Genomic DNA, 23,979 nt, shown 5'->3' with positions numbered 1-23,979 from the left:
CTGGTTTAGATTATCTCTTTTTGATTTGTCCTTATTTTTCACCTACTTTGCATAAGCATATATCAGCTAATGAAAGCACTTAAAGGCCTATTAAAGACCTTAAACTCACCATCATTATTGGCAAACCACCAGAGTCTCTTTTTGGATTCTCCTTGGTGACAAGAGAGCTTTCAGTTTCATTCAGTAAATCCTCTTTATGCTAGGATAGGTGTCTCTTTTTTCTTCTATCATGAAGTCAGAAAGCTATTTTCTTTCTTAGAAAAGGGCATTTGTAGGACTAAAGAAGAACAAAAGATTCAAGACTCAAAAGCCAGCTCCCCAGCATTACACAAGTGGTAAACAACTGTTGGGAATAGGAGAGTCTCTTCCATGTTCCATGGAGCTGTCTACACTTCAGCTAGTGAGCTCTAAAGACATAGCTTCCATGAGTTGTCACTCATGTGCTAAAGTGGGGGCTTTTGGTGACGTAGCTGCCTGTGAATCATGTGCTCCTGTAAGTAATCCCAAGTGAATCCATGAGTTTGCCAAGATAAGCTTATATGAAATCATTTCTGGATTCTTTTGTCACTGACGTACCTGGCATGAATAGACATTTGTTCATGTCTACCCAGGAAATATTAAAGAACATGTCCGCACACCAAGAGTGAGGGCAACATAACACCAGACATTTTACCTGAGGAAATTAAGTATTTGTAGGAAAACACTGCTTGAGAATGTTGTTTGCCTGAGTTTCCTGGGTTAGACTGTCTATTCTTTTTCATTGCTACACAACACAACTGTCCAACTGGCTGAAAATTTAAAAGCCTAAATAGTTTAATTATTAAATGGAGTAAGGGCAAAATGGTAGCCTGGCTATAAATGTAAGTATTATTGAGACATTATTTTGGGGTTTTTAACAAAGGAAAGATTTAGGAGATTACTAAATGAAGGTGTGGGAATGCAGTCTCTAAACAGGGAAACAGGCAAAAGGGAATTTCCAGACATAAGCCAAGTTTTTCCACTTGACAGTTTTGCCTGAGGCCTATCCTGTTTGTCCCTATCTGGGCTCAGATAACTGGAAGTTGAGGCCAAAAGGCTTGTCCTTTGTTCTGCATGATGGAGCACAGGTAGGGCTAACAGAGACTTCTTAGAGTCTTTTGAGGAGAAAAGGCAGGTAGAGGTTGCTCTTCCAACAGGATTCCTTGCAGTCTTTCTTCTGCCTAATTTTGTTTCTCCAATACCAGTCCTTTGTGTTTATGGGATCCTTTAAAGTGTTTTCTCTTCACTACCTGTCTTTTCTTCTTCCCTGCTCAAAGCATTCTTATTTTTATCGATTTTGTTCTTTAACCACCCTGCATTTTGTGGGAAATGGAGAGAGTTATAAGAATTAGTCAATAAATTCTGTGCTAGGACAAAGGAAAGGCATTTAGCAGAAGGTTATGGCCACTGCATTTGCCTACATTCTCAATTCACTGTGCTAAGGATTTGGTTTAAGTAGTGAATAAAGGTTTTTAATGATTTTTTTTTAAAAAGGAATGCATACATAGATGGTTATCAGAAGAATGTTGACATTCTAATGAAGGATTTTCGTTATTCATTCAGCTAATATTTATCAAGCAATGAATATTGCTAGCTGCTAGGGAAACTGTAGTGATACCCCAACCAATCCCATGCACCATTAATTTTATGTGGGAAAGAGGAAGAATGAATGAATAAACAAATCATATGCTGAACACTACTGTGGAGAAAAGAAGTGTGGGTAAATTGGGATAGTGACATGGGATAGTCATGTAGGAGAAAGGGTATATACATTTACAAGACAGTCTGAATGAAATAGGGAGCTAGTCATTCTAATATTTAGAGGAGTTCCTCTGTAAGTAGAGAGGGTAGCAAGCCCAAGGTACTGGAAGTATGGGTGTATCTGAAATAAATCCATGGAGAGCTATTAGCTGGGCGGATGGGATGGGGCAGTGTCATCAGAGGGGGTGGTGACAGCTATGAGAAAGTCAAATAAAGACATTCAAAATCACTGGAGGAACTTGCATTTTTTTTTTCTGAATGTAGTGTGATGCCATAGATTTGTGTTGTATATGGCTGTGAAATAATCTCCCTTGACCAAGTCAGTTTGGTTGCCACAGAAGAGATTACCAGAGAAAACCTGAAAGGTAAGAGGGAATTGAAATGGACACAAGATGGAAACAGACATCTTAGAAGCTGGGAATATGAATATTCCTAACAGTGGTCAACCATGTCAATGTTGCCACAAGGGTAAATGGGTGTGCCATCTGCTTTTAGCAGAGAGGAGAAAGTGATTATCTTAGTTGTGAACAGACACCATGATCACAGCAACTTTTATGAAGAAAAACATTTAACTGGGGATGGCTTAACAGTTCAGAGGTTTAGTCCATTATCATCATGGTGGGAAGCATGGTAGCATACAGGTAGATAAGGTGCTGGATAAGGACCTGAGAGTTCTGCATCAAGATTAGCAGGCAGCAGGACGCAAACTGTGAGCCTCTAGGCCTGGTTTGAACTTCTGAGACCTCAAAACCCAATCCCTAGTGCCATTCCCTATGGCCCTATGGAGTCCATTTTTACTCAAATCACTACAAGAGGCTGAGAGAAATAGTATTCAAGAAGTTGGAATCTGATAGATAGAATGAAGTCCTTACAGGAAATACCAGGCTGGAGGAAATTGATATCATAGCATAGTGTTATTTTAACGTATCAGTTTGATATAAATGAGCAAGAAAGGAGATGTAAAGGGGGGAGTAGAGCAGTGGGGACTTGGGGATATGAAATCAAGCAAGGCGCTTTGATTTTCTTGTTTCATGTTGGGAATTTATGACAAATTCCTTCTGAATATGAGATAAGTGGTGACATAAAAAACCACTGAGGCAAAACTGTTGAATAAGGTAGAGGAATGGGATCTAGTTGCATACACTAGGGGAAGGAAATATAGTCAGAATTAGGTTTAAAAAAAAAGATCCATCACACACACACAAAGGAATGCAAAATATTTCCTAGAGAAACCCTAGTAAGGAAATGTGGACATTCTTTTATTGCTAATATAGTAGCAATGAAATCTGAGGTAAGGAGGTTGGCCAGAAAGTACAAAGAAGTGGATAAAAGATGTTGAGGTTCCGAGGAAAAAGGTAAGGTATTAAGACACTGTTCATTTTGAGTAAAGGGGAGGTAAACAGATTAGAAATGTGTGTTGGGATTTGATGAGTACATCATGGGCCAACTCTACCAATGTGATAGTCATGCCCTTTAAGTAAAACGGATCAACTCAGTTACTCAGTTACATGTCTTGTCAAGTCACACCAAGCTTCTCTGAGTCAGGCACAGAATAGGAAGAAGCTATTGCCAGGCTAAGCAGTGGATAGGACAGTGAAAGACTGGCAGTGATATTGTCAGGGGAAGGAGGGAGATCATGAAAAGGGTGGTAGTTGGTATCAGTTATATTGAGTCAGGGGGGATGTGAAGTTGTGATAAGACAATGGAATGTTGACAAGATTGATCTCCTAGTGCAAATGAAGAATTTCCTTCTTTCTGTGTTGTTTTTGCAACCACTATTAAAGAGACCAGCAAACAGAGGTGTGTACAACTGGGACATTTCAAAAAGAGGTTACTGATATCTATCATCAAGGCAACAAGAACATCTTCTATATGACTTGGGAGAAGGTAGGGGAGAGAGGTGAAAATAAAATAGTATCATTGGACACATGGAGGTCAAGGGACTAAGAACAAAGACAGTGAGAGGATATTCCATCACAGGAGTCCATGTGGATACAGAATCACCAGTCTTGGAATAATTGCAGAATAATGGTGGTTGCGGGGCAGCATCTTCTTAATTTTCACTTAATGAGGACCAATGGTCTCAGGTTCTACAAAAGACTAGAATGAGGGTAGTGGGTATTCTGACCAGAGTTTGTCAAATAGCATGGTCTTCAAGAGAGCTGGGATTATTTTTTGAGGAAAGGGGGTCTAGTTGCATGGAAATGCAAACAAGAAACATCACAATTCTTTTAGATTTTTAAGATATAAGAGAGAGAAAATGCCACCCTTCTGAAGTCCAAAGGGAAAGCAGTGTTGACAAGCATAAGCAGGCTTTAGTCTGGGCCAGAAAGGAAACATTTATAAGGAAGAAGAAACATCAAGTCAGTGAGTTATCAGGAATTCCAGAGGGTGTGTTGGCAGGATTTGGGAGGAGTGGAAGATTGTTCCAGATGAGAGACAGTTCAAAGCGTTCTGGAGATCTGAGAATTCAAGTGGTGAGAGATGACTTGTGGTTTCCAGGATTGACTGAAGTAAAAAGGAATGCAGGGCCTGATGGGATTAGCCCAGAAGATTTTCATGTCTTCGTAAGTGATTACTCAGCCATCACATCATGTTGGGAAACAGGAGGAAAGCTTGGAAGGGCGAGAAGCAGGATGTAAGCATTTTTGATAAACATGCCTAACTATTTAGTGAGAAACTGTATCTTCAGCTCTACAGTTTACTCATGGATCATTGAAATGATGGTCTGAAATTATCTGGTAGAATTATGATGACCACTGTTCTTTACCGATTATTGAATACTTACTTTGAATATTTATTTGATACATGACTTATGTCTATTATTTTATTTGATTCCTCAAATAGCATTGTAAGTGGGTATGAAAATAAGTAACTTCCATTTCATGGTTAAAAAGTCACCTATAATTTGGACCGAGAGTTCTTTTACTCCAGAGTTAATGATAAACAATCATCAAGACACAGGTTTGAAATATTGAGGGAGATGGTGAAATGATGGTGTGGTCCCAGCAGTAAATCGATGCCAAAAATACACCTTCTATCATTCAGCATTGCACAAGGCCATGGCTCATAGGCCTTAAGAAAAAATGAATTCATTACCCTAGAGAAGCCAACTGTATATGATGTGTTCACCCAATAAGAGTCAATTATAAGAAATGGAAATATTAATATGTCTAGACACAGTAGCCCAGAGAACTGATGATCTATGCGTAAGGCAGTAAAGGACCAATTACAGTTTGCCAGGCAAACAAAAGGCAAGTGAAGACACACATGTAGACACACATGTATCAGGCTTCAGTAGGGGGATGGTCAATCATTTCCTGATATGGTAAAGAAAAAGATGAGGACAGTAAAGATCCATGGATGCATGGCTGTATGGCAAGGTCAATGATAAAGTAAGCTAAAGAAGTACCTTCCCCTTTTAAGTTGTATAGTTGTTTTCACCAAGTTGGAAAGCTTGAAAAGAAAAAGATTAGAATATTACATCCATGGGCCTAATCTTGTGCAGATATCATGTGGGTAACCCTGGCTGTTAAATGTTAAAAGGCTACTAAGGATTTCATATTCAGGGCACATTGTTATATAATACCATAACTTTATAATCTTAAACTTTTAATTTATGCTATAATAATTTTCATTTTCAATGTTTGTTCCAATGATCTTGTGTTGTTTCTTTAGATATGTTAAGGTTTTGCTCTCATTTGATGAGTGCAGTACATGGTGATTTCTTCATCAATGGATAAACATGATATTTAGCATAGGCGAATCACAGGAAAAGTGAAGCAGAGCATAGATCTACCAGCATCCTTCTCTTGTAATGTTAAGTAGCATGTGATACCAGAAGTGGTCCTCAAGGGTTACACTGTAAGAGGGAAAAGGTTCCTGCAAAAATAGCACAATGAAGGGAGTAGTTTAAAAAAAAAAAAAAAAAAGGATGTTAACGTAAGTCAAATGGCAATGGCACAGAGACTTCAAACACATCACCTAGGCTAGCCACTGTTATCAGATGGGCTGAAAGGTGGGTTTAGTAGCATGGAAGTTATAACACTACTAAACGTTTGAAAAGGCCTATCCTGGCCAATATAGTCCTTCAATCCGTGTCTCATATTTCGTAATTTAGAAAAGAGCTTACATATTATTGCTGACTTGGTGCAAAGGTTATGTTAAAGAATACAATTAAATGTCCAAAGGACTGGAGAGCTAGAGCAGTCTAGAAATGTGTATTCAACCCTTAGCTCTGTGCAGCCCAGGATAGCTATGAATGTGGCCCAGTACTAAAACTTAAAACAATTATGAGGGATTTCAATCATTTGATATTCTGCTACAATGTCAAAAGTTCAGATATGTCTCTAGACTAATTGATGCCTAAATTCAGGATTTTTGTCTACCATAGAATTAAATGTGTTTCCTTCACCACAGGTTCATATGTTCCCCAGCTTGTGAACTTTCTGAAATCCACAGTTGAGTTTTCCTTGAGACTTTACCATAAAGATATGATTAATGCCTAACTCCAACCCCACCCACTTTTCGCTTCACTAAAGATAGGAAGACTAGTGTTAAAAATTTCAAGCTTAAAACTGTATTTTGTTCTTTCTGATGATCAGATCCTATGTAGGAGTACACTAAATATTATGTCATTAGCTCAAAAGATGTTCCTATCATCCAAAATTAAAGGGGTCAGACTGCTATGTCAGAAAGTGGGTCATAGACAAAAGCTTAGAATAATACATGTCACTAGAACTCCTGTAACTTAGAAAATAACTAAAGTTTGAGGAAACCTAATGAAACAGAACAGATATATGTACATACTTATGATGTCACAGCCTTGTTTCTAAATTCAGTAGTTTTGACTACCATAGAATTAAGTGGGTGCACTTTACAACAGGTTGGTATACTAAAGCTTTCTGAATTAGAGTTCCACTCATACTGTACAGCTGGTTCTATCCTTAGCCTTTCTGGCCCCTTGGACTTCAGTTGATCCTTTATCGTTTATGGACTGAAATAGGCAAACAATCATCTTCCCCCTGTGTACATTCCTGGTCTCTAATTTGCTTGCATGTTAGCAATATTTTAGACTGGGTCTTTGCTAGCTTCCATCTTCATTTTTTTTTCAGTGTGTTTTTCAACACCTGTTATATTCTAATGGGATGTCCAGTGCTTCACATTTGATAATTTATAGACCCTTGGTGTTTTCTCTGTAGACTAGAAATACAAGATGCTCTGTTGCCACACTCAACTTAAACACAATTGCTACCAAAGCTAAATTTGAACTCAGTTTTAAAAAGCAAACATTCTTTTACTTACAGTAAGGATTTTGGGGGGAAATGTATTCCAGTAGCACTTTACAGACTGCATCTCCCCGCCCTTTTATAGCCCTTGTTGATAAGCACTATGAGGTAGGCACCTACGTCACTGCTGTCTAATGTGACTCACTGTACTGCTAGACCTCTCCTAATCCATTAATCCTTTTAGTGATCCATAAAACTATTAAGGGAATGATGTATGTAAAAATGAAGTATAGCTGGGCAGTGGTGGCACAAGCCTTTAATCACAGCACTCAAAAGGCAGAGGAAGACAGATCTCTGAATTGGATGCTAGTATGGTCTACACAGAGAGTTCCAAGACAGTCAGAGCTACACAGAGAAACCCTGTCTCAAAAAGTAACAAACAACAAAAAACAAAACAAATTACCAAAAAAGGAAAGTATAGCTTTTTGAGGATAGCTATGGGATACTTTCAGAGCAACCCTTTGGCACTGTGTGGGCTCAGTCTGAGAAAAATTTGAGTGTACTATTATTTTTACCCTCAGTTGGATACTTGTGGGAATGATAAAGGCAGACTATTGGGTTTCCATTTCCTAATATTTATTTCAAGGATTATTGTTTCTACCTGTCTCACTTCTTTTGGACCATTTGATTCTGCTAAGTTCCTTGAAAGGAACCTGGGCATGCAGCTTCCCCCTAATTTAGTAGAAAGATTACTGGGTTTACTCATTAATGGAATCATGACATCCCAGACAGACAGCAAGGATTAAATTTTACTCTCTCTGAGGCAGTTTTAATGCCTTCATCATATCTAGGTTTTCAGACCACACTGATAGGAAAATGGGGAAAATGGGCATTCACAACTCAATCCTAGAGCACTGTCATTCTTATGAATGTAATTCTTGACCTTTTAAGGTAAGTGGAATTGTATCATGTATCCTCAGCCATCAGATCTTGCACTAAAATAATGAAGGTTTACTGCAACATGGTGCTCCTCCTTCAACTTGGAGACACAGAGCTCCGTGAGAAGCTTTTGGGAAAGGTGAGTGAGCTTAGAGCTGGGAACTTTCATGTTTAGGGAGGTTAGTGAGGACTGCTGAGAGCTGAGCCTTGTCCTCATTTATTACTTTTGAAATCATCAAGAGCCAGGACCATAGTTTAAAGGAACGGACTCTTGTATACATCATTAACCAGGGAGACAAGAGCACATGCTGACTCCTTTTGCCTGCCTGGGATCTTGGGAATCACACAGGACATGAAGGAGTCTCAGCAGCAAAAAAAACGTGTCTCAAGAAAAAGTTCAACTTCACAGGTATCAAATGAGGCAGACGTGGGGCCATTAGAGCTCAGTTACAGAGCACTTGGCTAGCATACACAGGAGTGTGGGTTTAATCCCAGTGCTGTGGATTGGGAACCTTAGGGGATAAAGGAAAGAACATTTTACCCAGGATACAGTTTTAGCAGCTTCGTTGAGATTGGCAGGCCTACCCCAGGACAAAGAAGTGGATAACTAAGTGTTCTTTATGGAGTCAAATTGGATGGGTGGCATTTCAGGTCAGCTCTGGAGTAGTGTATCTGATGTACCTTTAGGCAGGTGCCATCCTCCTTGAGCAAGCTGCCCCCATGCTGACCTTGTGGAAGGGGATAGACATAGCTATTACAGCCAGGTGGAGCTTCTGGGGGAACATGTTCCTGGAAGTATGCGATTTAAAAGCTACTTTAGTTAGAAACAAAACTAATAAATAAACCCCAGGTTTCAAGGTCTCCCAAGTATTTGGTTAGTTCTATCAATTCATATTTTTTATTCTACTTCTTTTTCTTTTTTTTTTTAAAAGATTCATTCATTCATTTATTTATTTAATGTATATGAGTATACTGTTGTTGTCCTCACACACACCAGAAGAGGGCATCGTATCCCATTACAGATGGTTGTGAGCCACGATGTGGTTGCTGGGAATTGAACTCATGACCTCTGGAAGAGCAGTCAGTGCCACCTCTGAGCCATTTCTCCTGCCCTACTTATTTTTTCTAACTCCTGTTTATAATTCTTACTGTTTGGCTTTATTTAGCTTTTAAGAGTAAATGCTTTCAATGTCTCTTAGAAAGAGGGTGAGATAAATACAAAGGAGTGCTCATAAGACAGCTAAGAAAAATGAGTTTAGCTACATGGAATTCCATTCCATATACAGTTACATGGAAACATATGTATGAGGTTTGATTTTTTGTTTGCTTGTGGTATATGCACATCCATATGTATTTGCTTCTGCTGTTCATGTGCATGTGGAGGCCTCAGGTTGACTTCCTGATCTTTCTTTGTAGCTCCTTGTCCGTCTGATTTTTGAGGCAGGGTCATTAGCAATTCATTTGAGTTTGCACATGTGCCAAACAGCTGTCTGGTGTCATAGCACACTGAAAAGTGCAACCGATTATATTGTGGCAGCAAAACTAAAAATATAATAGAATAATTGTTTGTAACACTCTAGTTATTCAGGAGAAACACTAAATAAACCACTCTCCCCCGCCCTTCCTTTTCTTCCCATCCCACATGCAGCCGATCGGCAAAGCCTGAGGCTTTAACCTCAATTTCTTCCAAGTCAAACTTCCACCAGTATTATCTTTGCGCAAACCTAGGAAGGAAGTTGATATTTTGCAGTGGTCTCTTAATTTGTCTTCCTAATTCTAACCTTCCTTCTCCACATTTTAAATCCATGGCCAGAATAGGCCATTTAAAGTAAGATGGTACCATACCATTTGCTGGGTATTTGGTACCTGGCTTAAGATAAAAACCCAACATGCTTATTATGGCCTAAAGGGCTGAGCTAAACCTCAGAGCCTTCTGAGATAAACAGCTGCCACACCCCCAACTCTATCCTTCACCTCATTACTGATGACTGAATATGACAGCAAGCATCCCTGGGACCTCCCCTCAGCTTTCTGCAGATATTGGTCCTGATCTTTATTGAGGAATATAATTTCTACAGTAACTCCACATTCATCTGATCTCACTAAATTCCTTTGTTCCCAAAGGCACCCACCATCCATCTCATTATAGCACTTGCCATCCTTGTAGTTCAGATTCTTTTGGGCCCAGTTATATAGAATTCTTTCATTGATTTGTCCATTGAGTCTAGCCTAGTGCCTGACATAGTATTTTGGCAAATACTGATGACTAAATACTGAGTTGGGTAAAAACCAGGGTCAGTCTCATATGTAGTAGAAAAAAAAGCAATGGTGTGTGTGTGTGGGGGGGGGGTTGTTGTTCAGAAGTTATGACTATTCTTCTGTGTTTCTTCGCTTCTTAAAAAAAAGCCCATTTTACCTACCTTTCATTGATACTTTTGTTAGATTCATATATTTTCATTTCATGTATATGGGTGCTTTGCTTGCATGTATGTTTATGCACCACATATGTGCAGTCCCATGGAGGTGAAAAGAGGGTTTCAGATCACCCTTGGAACAGGTGTTAACAGGTAGTTGTGAGCCAACATCTGGGCACAAGAAATTAAACCTGGGTCAGTGCTCTTAATCGTGAGCCATCTCTTCAGTCTCGAACATTATTTGCAAACCTTTGCAAACCACAGTTTAAAGAAGAGTTGATGTGCCCTTCTAGGTAAGGTAGCTACCTAGGAAGCAGGTATGGCCTTCAGGAACACCATGGGTTGGGTGTAAATAGAATCAAAGTTCCTAACAAGAGCTGCTATATAAGCTTTGAATCAACAATTTTGCCAATGGTTAAGCATGGTGGAAAATCTCCTGTTGTATATACAACTGTTGGCCGCTTCCTTCTCTAAAGCATTAAGAAGATAGAAATGCACACATACCTTAATCCCTAGGATTATATTTACTGAGTTTATACCAGAGGGCAGGCAAAGTCTTTCTCCAGCTGTGGCTATGGCAACTGTTTCTTTATAAGTCACTTTTTATTTATTTATTTATTTATTTATTTATTTATTTATTTATTTATTTATGTGGACTTCTGGTTTGCTGACTCCTCTGTGTTCCACATTGTTCTTTATCTCTAAAGGCTTATCATCCCATGGACTTTAAACTAATTGGAGAGAATATTCTTATGGGCTTTAATTACAGTGATTACTGCTATAGCTTCATCTGCAGTCTCCATCATTCTATCCTGGAGGTTTTTCAAAATTAGTGGTGATTCTCTTCCTTATGAGTACCTAATAAGGCATACCTGAGGACTAAGGATTAAGATCAGATGATTCAAATTCGACAACATACATGGATCTCCTAAACAGTAACTGGTACCTAGTTAGCCATCTATTAATGTTAACCACTATAATTTACTTCAGTAGTAAAGTGACATTGTCCAAATAACGACAATAGGTTCTGATGTCTGTATTCTCTCTCTCACCTATGTTGTGAGATATGTGTACATGTGAAGAAGTGTGAGACCTTGTTCTGATATCTTGCCAGAGAAGTAGTATTTGGATCAAATCCAATCCCACCCCCCAACCAAAAAACAAAACAAAAAGAAAAAAAAAACAAAATAATTTGGACACATAATTTTCATGACCATTTTTCTTATAACATTCAAAGAGAGGGCTCACATTGAGCATTGTCTCAAGGCCCCTGGGACTTTCTATTTCAGACATTTTTCTGTCTATTGAGGTACATTTGCTTGAATTTTAGTTTAGCTCCACCTAGCATTCATTGAACAACAATTATTGACTAGTTTCCAGGAATACAGTGGTGGCTCAGGCACTATTCCCATCCAGGGAGTATAGCATTTCTGGGATGTTTTCCTTTTGTCTACATCTTCCAAAAGCCTTCTGGAACTATCAGTCTATCATGGCTGAATACGTGCCAGCTCATTTCTGGATTTGGCCCTAAGTCAATAACCTGTCCTCATTTGATCCCATATGGATTCTCACTGATATCAGTGGGGGTTTTAAGGGTGTGTCTGAGAAGAGTATTGAACCTGGCTTATATTACTTCTAAATATAAGTACATGTACCCAAGAAATGTGATGTTTGTGTGTCCTTCAGTCTGCCACATGCTGACCACTTACTGCTGTGGAACAGGGAGAAATGCCACACATCAGTGTGTCACATTGGTCCTCAGAATGGGAGAAGAGGCTAGGAGGAATTTAAACATTATTAGACCTCAAGGGAATGTTGGCAATTATCCAGCCACCAGATCTATCTAAAACCATAAATGTTACAATGGTGTTCCATTGACACAGATGTGTGTGTATATAATTTTACATATAACATTTTAATGATATATATTATTTAGAGAAGTCCTTTGACTTGTCTCTGTCAAAGGTCACTCACCTGGTTTGTAATTTACACAGAACTAAGAGCTGAGCCTTCTTTTACTGCAGCTCTACATAACTGTGAAGTGCCGTTTTTGGTTTTCAACTTCTGTGATATGGTGAGATATTTGTATGGGGAGTCTCATACAATTGCATTGCATTGCAATGTGATTTTTAAATGCTAATTAATTAACTAATTAATATAGTGTGTGAAGGTGGGCATATACTATAGTATATATTTGGAAGTCAGAGAACAACTTTTACATTGTCTACCATGTAGGTCCAGGGGGCTGAATTCAGTTTGTCAAGCTTGGTGGCAAGTGCCTCTTTCCACTGAACCACCTTGCTGGCCCAGCAATACATTTGTTTAAGGTCAGACAGAGCTGATAAAGAACCAGGAAGATGATTTAATTTTACATGAAAAAAAAATGTGATGCTTGCCACCTTGGGGAATTCCTTTCTCCTAGCAGGTTTTTACAAGTGCAAATTGCATCTATTGTTCATCTATGCTGTTTAAAGGTCTTGAGAATTAATAACTCTTCTATTTGGTTCCTGCTTTAGGTCACTCTATGCAGTCCTGCTCTTGAGAGTAGAAGGCAACAGGCAAGAGCTAAGAACAGCCAATGGGTAAGCTACTTGTTTGTAACTACGCTATAGAAACAGAACATGCAATTACCTTATTGTATATTTTACCCAGTTAATTATTATATGTCCAACTGAAATTATACTTCAACAAAGCCTACAGAAATTTTCAGCAAGGAGGGAACCTTACAGCCCATTAAGTCAAAAGCTGACAGAAAGGACACTAGCTAAAAAGCATCCCCTCTAGGAAGATAAGATGCTAATTTTTAGAGGCACTCAGCAGTTGCAAAATCAATTTTTCTTAACATTGAGAATTATTGAGTGGCTAGAAAAGCATCTTACTCTATGAAATATAGTCACTATTTAGTGCCTTTCCATTTTATTTACTATTTAAAGCTTACAACTGCTAGTTAACCAACTACTTATAAAATATATTTAATGTTTAGAGGCACTCAGTGTGGTTATAAAATGATTTTAAGGCTATACAAAAATATGGTACGTTAACCACATTTCATGAACTATGGTTCCCTCTGGAAAAACAAAAACATTTTCCCTGGCATCCTGCGGCATCTCATCCTGAAGTTTGTAAATGGCCCATACTGCTCAACCCGGCTGCCTTGCTGGCTTTCGATGCCAGGCACTTTAGAGTACACACCAGAAAGATCAATACAAGCCTTACATAAGTGATAGAGCACCATGCACTCAAAGGCTGTTAGACTCTCTGATAAAGAATGGCTTGACAGAAGCAGTGAAATTAAGCAATATGCACAAAACACCAGCAAAGAGGTGGTAGCGCTGTCGTCTTTTCTCTGTATGTGAGAGATGGATGGGTGTTTTTTGACATATGATGCACTAAGATGAGACTTGGCTCCTGCCATGTGTATGCATTAATAGGCTTACGGCCTATGAAAATATGAGAAGAGTCTAGGAAGGTCCTAGGAAAGGAGCCTTTTTCTAAAGGAGCCTGCAATGGACAGTTATGACAAGTCATACACAAGGAGACTCAATGTCAAGTTGGGCTCAGAGGGAAATTCAAAATAAAATAAAAACAGCACATATTTATTTTCAGAGAGTACCCCAGTCCCCGAACATGCTCCCTATAACTGACTAATACCTATTTTAATTACTGAAGTTCCATGGGCCTGATTATTGAAGGAAAGTCATGGATACCTTGCCTTCAATGTCCAGCTCACAATACTGCGGTTGGATGGGTTGGATGTGAGTACATTTGCTTCGTCTTGCTTTCCTTTCTTAGTCTGGTTCACATGGCTTTCTAGCTCAAGGCTTTGCTCTGCCTATGCCAGGGAAAGGATGCAGAGAAGGGCTGAGGGAAACCTGCTGCGAACCCATTCTTTGATTTATTATTTCCTTAGTTGAGGGGAAATCTTTGCGGGAACGAGAGCCAGAGAAGAAACACTAAATTCTAATTGACTAATTGCTAGAGGCTCACTACATACAAATTTGAATGCTGAAACCTTCAGGGAACTCCCTCAGTGGTAGAGAGATCCTGTGAGTTTAAGCTTTACTTCCAGGAGACTTACCAGGTTGTCAAAATAAAGATGAGAGAATAGCCCCTTAGGCCTCTGTCAGGAAGAGCCAAGTATGGCCATTTTGAAATTTACCAAGCTCTTCAAACACCTGCCCTAAAAAACAATCTCTTTCACAAGTGCCTCATTTATAAAAGTCCAACTGAACTTGCAAACAGGAACTGCTGACCCAGGGCCCCTATAGCCATCAAGCCCCTCCTAAATTGGAAACACAATTTGAAGACCTTATGAAGATCATAGCTTGGTACAGTAGTTCTCATCCTTCCCATTGCTGCGACCCTTTAATACAGTTCCTCATGTTGTGGTAATCCCTAACCATAAAATAATTTTCATTTTTACTTCATAACTGGAATTTTGCTATTGTTATGAATAATAATATAAATATCTGGTATGCAGGATATCTGATATGCAACCCTATGAAAGGGCTAGTTATTCAACCTGTAACGGGGTTTTGATCCACAGGATGAGAACAGCTGGCCTAGTAGCACAGCCAGCGACTTACAAATAGAACCAGAAGACGCTATGCACCTTCTCCCACTGTACCTTGGCAACTTATTAGTAGCAGTCTATTTACCATAGTTTCTTTAACTAGTAGGCCATGTTCCACTTTCACCACAGCAGTTGAAGTTATTCTAAAAGCCAGCAAACAAAACTACAGTTTGGAAAGACACAGCAAGCACCAGACAAACACAGATATGGTAGGAAACCTTAAAACACCCCAAAACCCTAAAAAAAAACCCCAAAAAACAAAAAAACCAAAATGCTAAAAAGAAATCCACTGAAACCCTAAAAAGAAAAAAACCCTTAAAATACGCTAAAATAACCCAAAGACACTAAAACCCTAAAGAAAACCTAAAACCCTTAAAAAACACTTAAAAAAAAAAAACCTAAAATCCGAAAAAAAAAAAACCCTAAATGTTAAAAAGGAGGGTATAGGGGACTTTCGGGATAGCATTTGAAATGTAATGAAGTAATACCAATAAAAAATTGGAAAAAACAAAAAAACAGTGGGCAGCTGGGTGTGGTGGCGCACGCCTTTAATCCCAGCCCTTGGGAGGCAGAGGCAGGCAGATTTCTGAGTTCGAGGCCAGCCTGGACTACACAGAGAAACCCTGTCTCAGAAAAAAAAAAAAAGAAAAAAGAAAAAAAAAAAGAAACCAGTGGGCAAGCTTGTCAAACTAAGGCCCTTGACCTTGTAAAGGTGGAAAGAAAGAGCATAAACCATAACCTGTCATTGACCCAATGTGTGTGCTACAGACACATACATAATGTCCCCCACAGTAATAATTCTTTACAGTAGACAAAAAATGAGGAAATTATATATGTATACATATATGTATGAATATAGACACATATATATATGCATATATGTATGTATGTATGTATGTATGTATGTAAGTATATGGCCCCTGTAGCCATCAGCCCTAAGTTGGAAACACAGTTTGAAGTCCTTATGATTATCACAGCCTAGTACAGTGGTTCTCAACCTTCCCAATGCTGTGACCCTTCAATACAGTTCCTCATGTTGTGGTCACCACCCAACAATACAATTATTTTTGATGCTACCTTGTAACTGTTATTTTGCTAGGGTTATGAATTATAATGTAAAGAGGAACAACAACAAAATGAGTATAGCACAAGCTTAATAAGAATGCCATGAAAGGAGAGGGAAGAGAGCAGAAATTAGAAGTAAACTGAGAATTTACCTCATTAATATCATATACTATACTAAAGGTATATGAATCTCAGAAAACAGTAAGTGATAGCATAAATCATTCTATGTACAGCCATATTACATTTAATTTGCGATAAATCAGAGATGAAGAGAGAAATATCAAGTTAGAGGAGGGAAATATGCTAGCTTACCAAGATGAAAAGCGAGGAAACATACCGACTTCTCCTCAGAAATCACGTGAGCAACAGAATGAGATAAAGTAATTAATTGTTGATCAAACAGGGAACATATGCTGGATTTCTTTTTTATCCACTTAACATACCATTCAGCGGGAAAGAGAACGAATTCTTCTAGTAAAAACTTAGAGTTTTGTTGCTAGTAAAACCTTCTTGCTAAAAATGTTTCTAAAAAGATGGTTCTCATACGTAAAAAAAGAAAAATAAAAGAATACATAGGGAAGAGACACATGAAGTAAACATTTTATTTTTAACTCCTACCTGAACACCTAATTGTTTGTTCAAAACAGTAATAGAAACCATGTTTTATTTGATGACTAACTTATGGACACTCTTGAACCAATTGGGAAGGACTATGGTGATATTGTATGATAGAACTGTATTAGTCATTAGTATGACGAAACTTCAGGGGAACAATGAAAAAATAAATGGTAAAGGAATAAGAAGGATTGTTTTGTTGACATAGAAAAAGAAATCAAAGTCACAAAATGCTCAACTAGAAGCCACAGGACAGCCTGGGAAGATGGCTCAGAGGGGAAAGGTACTTATAGCCAAGTCTAACAACCCACAGTCTATCACTGAAGCTTACATAGGCAAAGACAAAGCAGACTTTCTCGGTGTGTTTCCTGACCACTAAATGTGTTCTGTGGTACCCCTCTCTCTGTCTCTCTGTCTCTCTCTTTCTGCCCACTCCATCTCTCTCTCTTTCACACACACACACATACACAGCAACATAATAAAAATAACTAAAGCTACAAGAGGCAGAGAAGAGTGGAAGGAAAAAAAAAACAAGAAAGAAAAGGCAAAAAGTAAAGACTAACAGCAATTATAGTAGATATTAATCTAACAGTATCAATAATCACTTTAAATATCATTGGTATAAATATACCGCCTAAAACACATTGTCAGAATGAATCACAAGATAAAATAATCTACTGTACAGGAAACATATTGTAAGTTTAAAGGCATATAGATTAAATGTAAAGACAGAAAGATAAATCAAAAGAAAGCTGAATTTGCTATATTAATTTCAACCAGACCAAACTTCAAAGCAATGTATATTATCAGCCCAGAGAGGAGCATTACATTGTGATAGAGGCATCAATTGTTTAAGGAGATATTCAATCCCTAGTGTGTTCTCAACCTAAAGCCTGAGCATTGAAATACAGGAGGCAAACCATGGTAGTGGTTTAAAGAGAAACATTTGAACCCACCATTTGAGCCTCAATACCTTTTATAAGTGACAGAGATACTCAGAAAAATTGGGAAGGAGATAGTTAGGTCAAAAACACTATCAATCAGCTGCATATCAATGTCTCTATTGGAATATGCTGTCTAATTAAGAGTAGAATACACACTTCACCAGTTCATATGAAATATTTGCCAAGAGAGTTCCCATTCTACGTTCATAAAATAGACCTAGACACACTTAAAAAGAGCAGAAACCATGAAGTGTTTGCTGTTGGCACACAGTGAAATTAAAACAGAAATCAGTTACAGAGAAAGATGGGGAAAAAAATCCCCCAAATACTCAGAGAGTAAACATTGTTTTTGTGAGCCATGCATGTTTACTATGGCTCCCATGCAAATAAAATAGAGACACGTTACGTCAAACTGAAAATGCAACTCACCTAACTCTGTGTGACGCAACAAAAGCCATCTCTTGAGAGAAATATCCAGCACTGGTGTATGTAATTGGAAAGAACAGAGAGGTGAACTCAATACTCCAAACCTTCACCTATGAAGAATGCGAAAGGAAGTAAATCTAATGGATGAAAGAAACAATAAGAAAGTAGGAAGAAAGGACTTGGTAACAGGAACATAGCAAGAAGAAAATCAAACACACCAAAAATTGTGTGAATCCTTGACTCAATATCTAGCTAGGATGCCAGGATGCCTTAGGAAAAATGAGAGAATTATCAATAAAACGATGGGTGTAGAGATCAGTGATAAAGCATGTGTTTAATATCTGAGAAGCCTCATATTCAGTTCTCAGCAGCAAACTAAAAACAAACAAAAAGAAAGCAAAGAAAAGAGAAAGGAAAAGAAAAGAAAAGAAAAGAAAAGAAAAGAAAAGAAAAGAAAAGAAAAGAAAGGAAAGGAAAGGAAAGGAAAGGAAAGGGAAAGGGAAAGGGAAAGGGAAAGGGAAAGGGAAAGGGAAAAGGAAAAGGAAAAAAAGGAAAAGGAAAAGGAAAAGGAAAAGGAAAAGGAAAAAGGAAAAGAAAGAGAAAAAGAACTAATCAAGCAAAAGTTTCTAAAGCAGAAGCTATCAAGGCCAGATGGTCTGCGGATGAAGTCCGTTAAACATTTAAGCAGAAACTTGTATTATTTCTCCATGGTCCCCTGAGGAAGACACAAGCAGAAGGAATTTGTATCTTCACAAATTCTATGAAGCCAATGCCACTCTAACACAAAAACACATGAGGAGTTACATGAAACAAACTACATAGAAAAATATCTCACAAAATGAAAGAGGTAAAAAAGTCAGATCCGAAAATGTCTAAAAGTAGTTTTATACTATGATAAACTGGGACTTACTACACTTTTATAAGGTGGATTCAACATTCAAAATTCAATTAGTTGAGCCTATCACAAGCTAAAAACAAGCCAACTGATAATAGTTTCAGAATCAGAAATTTAGAAAATTCAACACCCACTCAAAATAAAGGAAATCAGAAATGGGGAGGTGCTACCTCAGTCTGGAAAAAAAAGAAAAGAAAATGGTTCCAAACCTTACAGTTAGCATCTTTCTAAGATGAGGAAGGCATTTGTATTCTTTCACTATGCTCTTGTGAGGACATATTGGATATTCTGGTCACTTTATTAAAAAACAAGATAAAATAAAACAAACAGGTACACAGCTATGAAATGGTTAAAGTCTCCTGACTCAGAGAAAACAGAATAGCAAGTATAAAATCCAAATGAGTCAATCAGGAATATTTTGAGACTGGTAAATAATTGGAGCAAAAATGATTGGAGCAAAACTGGAGGACACAAATGCCCTTTGTTCCCCCTCCCCTATTTATTTGTATGAGGAGGTGGGAGAGGTGGGAGGGAGGAAGGGAGGGAGATAGCTCTATCCTCTCAGGCAGGTATGCCCCTGTCCCAGCAGGGGGACCCACGTGTCCCAGCCGCAGTGCCTCAACAGGGACAACTTTCTGGAACTGGTTTTCTCTTTCCACCTTGTGGCTTCTAGGGATCAAAGTCTGAGGCTTTGCCTAAGAAGCATCTTTTCCCTCCCGAGCCAGTTCCCTGGCTCCCTTGCCTTATTTTATATCAGCACTCAACAATTAGAGTACTGCTGGATTTCTAAATATGCCACCACTTACGTTAGCATTCCCCTAAAGGAAGTGCTGAGACACAAATTGAACAAAATATCATTAAAGCATATATGAGGACCCTCCACCCCCAATCAAAGAACTAAATTGATCAAGTCTATGTTCATGAGTAAAGGCATTCCATATTGTCAACATATTCTACATTGAACTATAGATTCAATGCATCCCACTGCATGAAGAGCAAGTCTTAAGGCAAATTCTCTCCCCTCCTGTCCCCGCTCACCTCTCGATTACATTCCCTGTAATCGAGAGAACAACATTCAAAGCATTCAATCTACTCAGGCATTTTCTACTTTTTATGTTTGTTTGTTTTGAGACAGTTGTCACTAGCTTGGAAATTAAACTTAGCAAGTAGGAGCTATTGGCTAGCTAGCAAGTTCCAGGATTCTGCTCATTTCTGCTTCCCCCCTGTCAAGGTTAAAAGGTGTCCCATGACTTCTGGCTTTCCTTTTCTTTTCTTTTCTTTTCTTTTCTTTTCTTTTCTTTTCTTTTCTTTTCTTTTCTTTTCTTTTCTTTTCCTTTCTTTTCTTTTCTTTTTATAAAACATGGGTCTTGGGATCAAACATAGGCCCTCAAGCATTTTACAGACATAGCTATCACTATAATCCTTAAGACTTAAGTCTTACATTTTATACAGAGCAGTTAAAGACCCAGGGTAACCCACACAATATGGAGGAACTATATAAGATAGAACCTGATAGCTCTTGCCTTCTAGAATTAGAATAACGTCACAGCCCACCAAGGCAGTGTGAGCCATATGAAAGAACGAAGGAGGTTAATGGAACAAAATGGAGAGTTCAGATACAGTAGCTTCAAGCACAGTCCAATTATCTTTGGTAAAAGAGCAGGTAATACAATGGAGAAAATATTTTTTTTTTTTATGAATGGTGCTGAAGCAGACACACATCTATACAAATATTTTTCAACCCCTGGAAAAATTCTCCCAACACCAATAAAAGCAGATGCTTAAATGGATACCGAGCAACAGGAGCTCTGATCCACTGTTAAGTGGAATGAGAAACTGTGTGTTAAAGTTAGCAGACAGTTTTGCAAGGTTTCTGTTGTGGTTTGTTTTGCAGTGTCGGGGACAGACACTCCAGTCTCATGCATTCCAGGTTTGTTTCCTATGGCTAAGCTATGCGCTCAGCCAGGCAGTCTCTTACAACACCTAACACAGTCATCATGACACAATTCAGCAGCAGTGTCCTCAACACCGACTCAGATGAGCTGAAACTTCATGGCCCACAAAACCCCACACGCTTGCATATAGATATTTATAACGATTTTATTAATAATTTCCCTGACTGGGAAGTAACCAGGATTTTCTACAATAAGGGAAAGGGGAAAACATACAGTGGAACCTTATGATGGTGCAATGTTATCCAGGCTAAAAATAAAGGAGTTCTTAAGCCATGAGAAGACATAAAGGAAACATATACATGTACAATATGCCAAACAGAGAGGTCACATACTATAAAAGGTATAAATGTATGTAACATTCTATGTACATCGGTATGGGGAAATTTATGGACCTTTGGTTTCCAGAGATTTGGAGGAGGTAGAGGTGAACAGATGGAGTAAAATGACTTTTTTTTTTTTTAAATACAGTGATTATCATGAAATGGTTGCCCAAACTTAAAGGATGCTCATGCTGAAAGACCAGGAACACGCATGAAAACACACAATGAGTGGAGCGATACTGATCTACCATCCTAAGTTCATCAACCGTAATACATGGCTGTGTGATGGTAGATGATGATGATAATGGGGGGCGCCGGGGCTCTGCCTAGGAGGATTCAGAGAGACTCCAGACACCTCTCTGCATTTTCCATGCAATTTTACTGAGACCCCCCCAAACGGTTCAAGAACACCTCCTCCAGGCTCATGCAAGCAACCTGAATTCAACTTAGTGGATTACAAAAAAAAAAAAAAAAAAAAAGAAAGAAAAAAGAAAAGAAACAAACCATCAATGTATATGTGAAAAAAGGAGTTCAGTGGGGGCAGAGTGAGAGTGTGTAATGGGGAATGAAGGAAGCCAAAATATATGCATATGAATGTGTAAAACTCCTGAAAAATAGAATGACAAGAGCAGGGATAGTAGGCACTTGATGAACTTAAAAGAGGACACTATGCTCTTCCAGCAAACAGATCTCTAGTGGTTATACTTTTTAAAGCCCTGTACTATTTTCAAACTGACAAATACAGCTACAGGATCTCCAATCCAACTTACCATGAATACTTGGAGATTAAGTTCTACTAACACACGCAGAAACCAATGGCCAAGATGAAATCAATAAAGTTCTGAATTGACATTGTTTTTTTTTTTTTTACTTTTGCTTGAGGAAAAAAATGTCAACAGAGATTAGTGCTTTTAGATTTAACTCATTTCTAGGCCTCTCTCTTTCTAACGACAGGAGTGCTTTTTCATGGGGATTATTTCCAAACAAATGCCAACAGGCATATAAGTGCATGGGGTGAAGAAATCCAGATCTGGGCTTTCTCCCCAAGAAATGGCTAAGAAAACAAAATTGCTTTCAAATAGGGTTACTGAAGGTCATGCTACTGAGTCAAGTGGCTTTAAGGCCCCTTGCCTCTTTATATGCTTAGGTGTGCCGATGATGGCTGTGCCTTCTATGAGATCTGTGTGGCTCACTGTGGTGCCGGCTAGGGTAAGGGGAAGACTCCCTGGTTTCATCGGGGGAATAGATTCTGCGGATGGGGCCGGGTCTATGCTCACGATCAGTAGAGTTGGTTTCCCTGGAGTATCCATGCCTGCGCCTCGGGGAATCTCTGTGGAACGGCTGCTGGTGGGAAGATGGAGATGAGGGAATACGGTCCTCTCTGCGGCTGGACTGGCTTCGAGGGTGGGAAGAAGATCTCTGAGGGCTGTGGTGATGGTGGTACCTGCGAGCAGGAGAATGCCTGGCCCCAGGAGGTTCGCGCTGCTCACGGTGGCGGTGGTGGTCTCGAGGATGCCTTCGGTCTGCCGGGTCTGGCTGTCTTCCTACAGGACCATCCCTGATCCACCTTCCCACGGGGTTGTGGGCTGGGAGGATCACACCCCAGGCGTCTGCCACATGGGCCAGCAGGAGCTGCGAGAGGTAGCGGTGCGCTCGCTCATCCCAGTGCACGCCATCGCTCAGCCGATGCTGCCCTGCATGGCGGAAGTAGAAGTGGAGATCCAGCACATCGAAGCCACGCCTCGCTGCCTCCCTGGCGCTGTAAAAATTGGCCTCCATCACATCTTCACGCAGGCGTGAGGGGCACCCTGGGGCATCCGGCAGGATGAAGCCCCCGGACACGACCTCGGCCACAGGCATGGTGGTACTCCATACCATGAGGCAGTGGGTGGGCAGCACCTGATCCAGGTGTTGGAAAAGCCTCTCCAAGTCCTCTCGGTAGTTTCTGAGGAAATTGCTTCTGTACCTGGACAGGTCCCAGAGGCACGAGTTCATGATCACCAAGTCCGGGGCATACTCGCCCCATCGCAGCTGCTGCAGGATGTCCTCAACATATGGCGAGTAGGCACGAGTGAGGAAATAGAAGCGTACCAAGTGGCGCCCGGAGCAGAACTGGCGCACCTCGCGGTAGTGGGCGCCATTGTGCATGCGTCCCCATCTGCCGCCCTCCAGCAGTACGTCGTGTTCGAAGCTCAGCTCGCCCTTGCTCTTCAGCTGACTGGAAGACAGCAGGCAGTCCTTCTGGAGCAGGAGCACCAAGTCCTTGTAGACGGCTCTCTGGATCGAGTCCCCCAGGACAACGATGAACTTGTTGTGCAACAGCTGCTGGACTTCGTGAGCTCGGAGATGGGGCATGATGGCTTCCTTCTGGGGAGGCTTGGAGGGAAGCCCCGCGGGAAGCGGACAGCCTCACAGCGAGGAGCTGGCTGCAGCGTTTGGGCTGGGAGGCGACAGACAGACAGCAGCAAGCTTCTGTGGCCAAAAGCCGCCTCATCCGGTTTGCCTCAGCCCCCACAGCGTGACCTCTGAACCTTGCAAAATGGTTGCGTGAGTTCAGGCTCCACCTGGCGGAGGAGAGGTGGAGCAACTCGCAGGAAGCCCGTGGTGGCCCCCAGCCTGGGGGGAAGCAGATGCTCTCCTCAGCGGCGGCGCATGGGCAGTCAGCCTCCGCCAGGCTCTCTGCCAGGCCCAGGTCTTCCTTGCTACCATCTTTCACTAATATCCACAGATCCAGTTGGATTGCCCTCAGGCTTCCCTTTCTTTCTGTTTTCTTTACCGCAATCCTCGTTTTAGTGGAGGAATTTTTTTTGTTTGTTTTTTTGTTTT

General features: G+C 39.9%; 1 protein-coding gene and 1 long non-coding RNA gene across 2 annotated transcripts in view; one reads left to right on the top strand and one right to left on the bottom strand.

The window, feature by feature from the left end:
- The window catches only part of LOC110304963, a 69,088-nt gene extending 47,558 nt beyond the window's left edge, over positions 1-21,530 (top strand). The window contains exons 2-3 of the long non-coding RNA XR_002379122.1: positions 12,877-12,942; positions 21,302-21,530. This is a non-coding gene — a long non-coding RNA (uncharacterized LOC110304963). The remainder of the gene's footprint in view (positions 1-12,876; positions 12,943-21,301) is intronic.
- A 766-nt stretch (positions 21,531-22,296) lies between these two features.
- LOC110295392 (PC-esterase domain-containing protein 1B-like) lies at positions 22,297-23,508 on the bottom strand. Its single transcript, XM_021163909.1, has one exon. The coding sequence runs from the start codon at positions 23,506-23,508 to the stop codon at positions 22,297-22,299; it is 1,212 nt and encodes a 403-aa protein (XP_021019568.1).
- Between the last annotated feature and the right edge of the window lie 471 nt (positions 23,509-23,979).

The sequence above is a fragment of the Mus caroli genome, chromosome 1 (genome assembly GCF_900094665.2).
Source record: "Mus caroli chromosome 1, CAROLI_EIJ_v1.1, whole genome shotgun sequence".
NCBI classification, from domain to species: Eukaryota; Metazoa; Chordata; class Mammalia; order Rodentia; family Muridae; genus Mus; species Mus caroli.
The sequence above is the reverse complement of the archived record's forward strand: the minus strand, read 5'-3'. Positions and strand labels throughout refer to the sequence as shown.

Bases quoted from the DNA above. Each gene is read 5' to 3' on its own strand.
- LOC110295392 (XM_021163909.1), bottom strand. From the start codon at position 23,508: ATGCCCCATCTCCGAGCTCACGAAGTCCAGCAGCTGTTGCACAACAAG.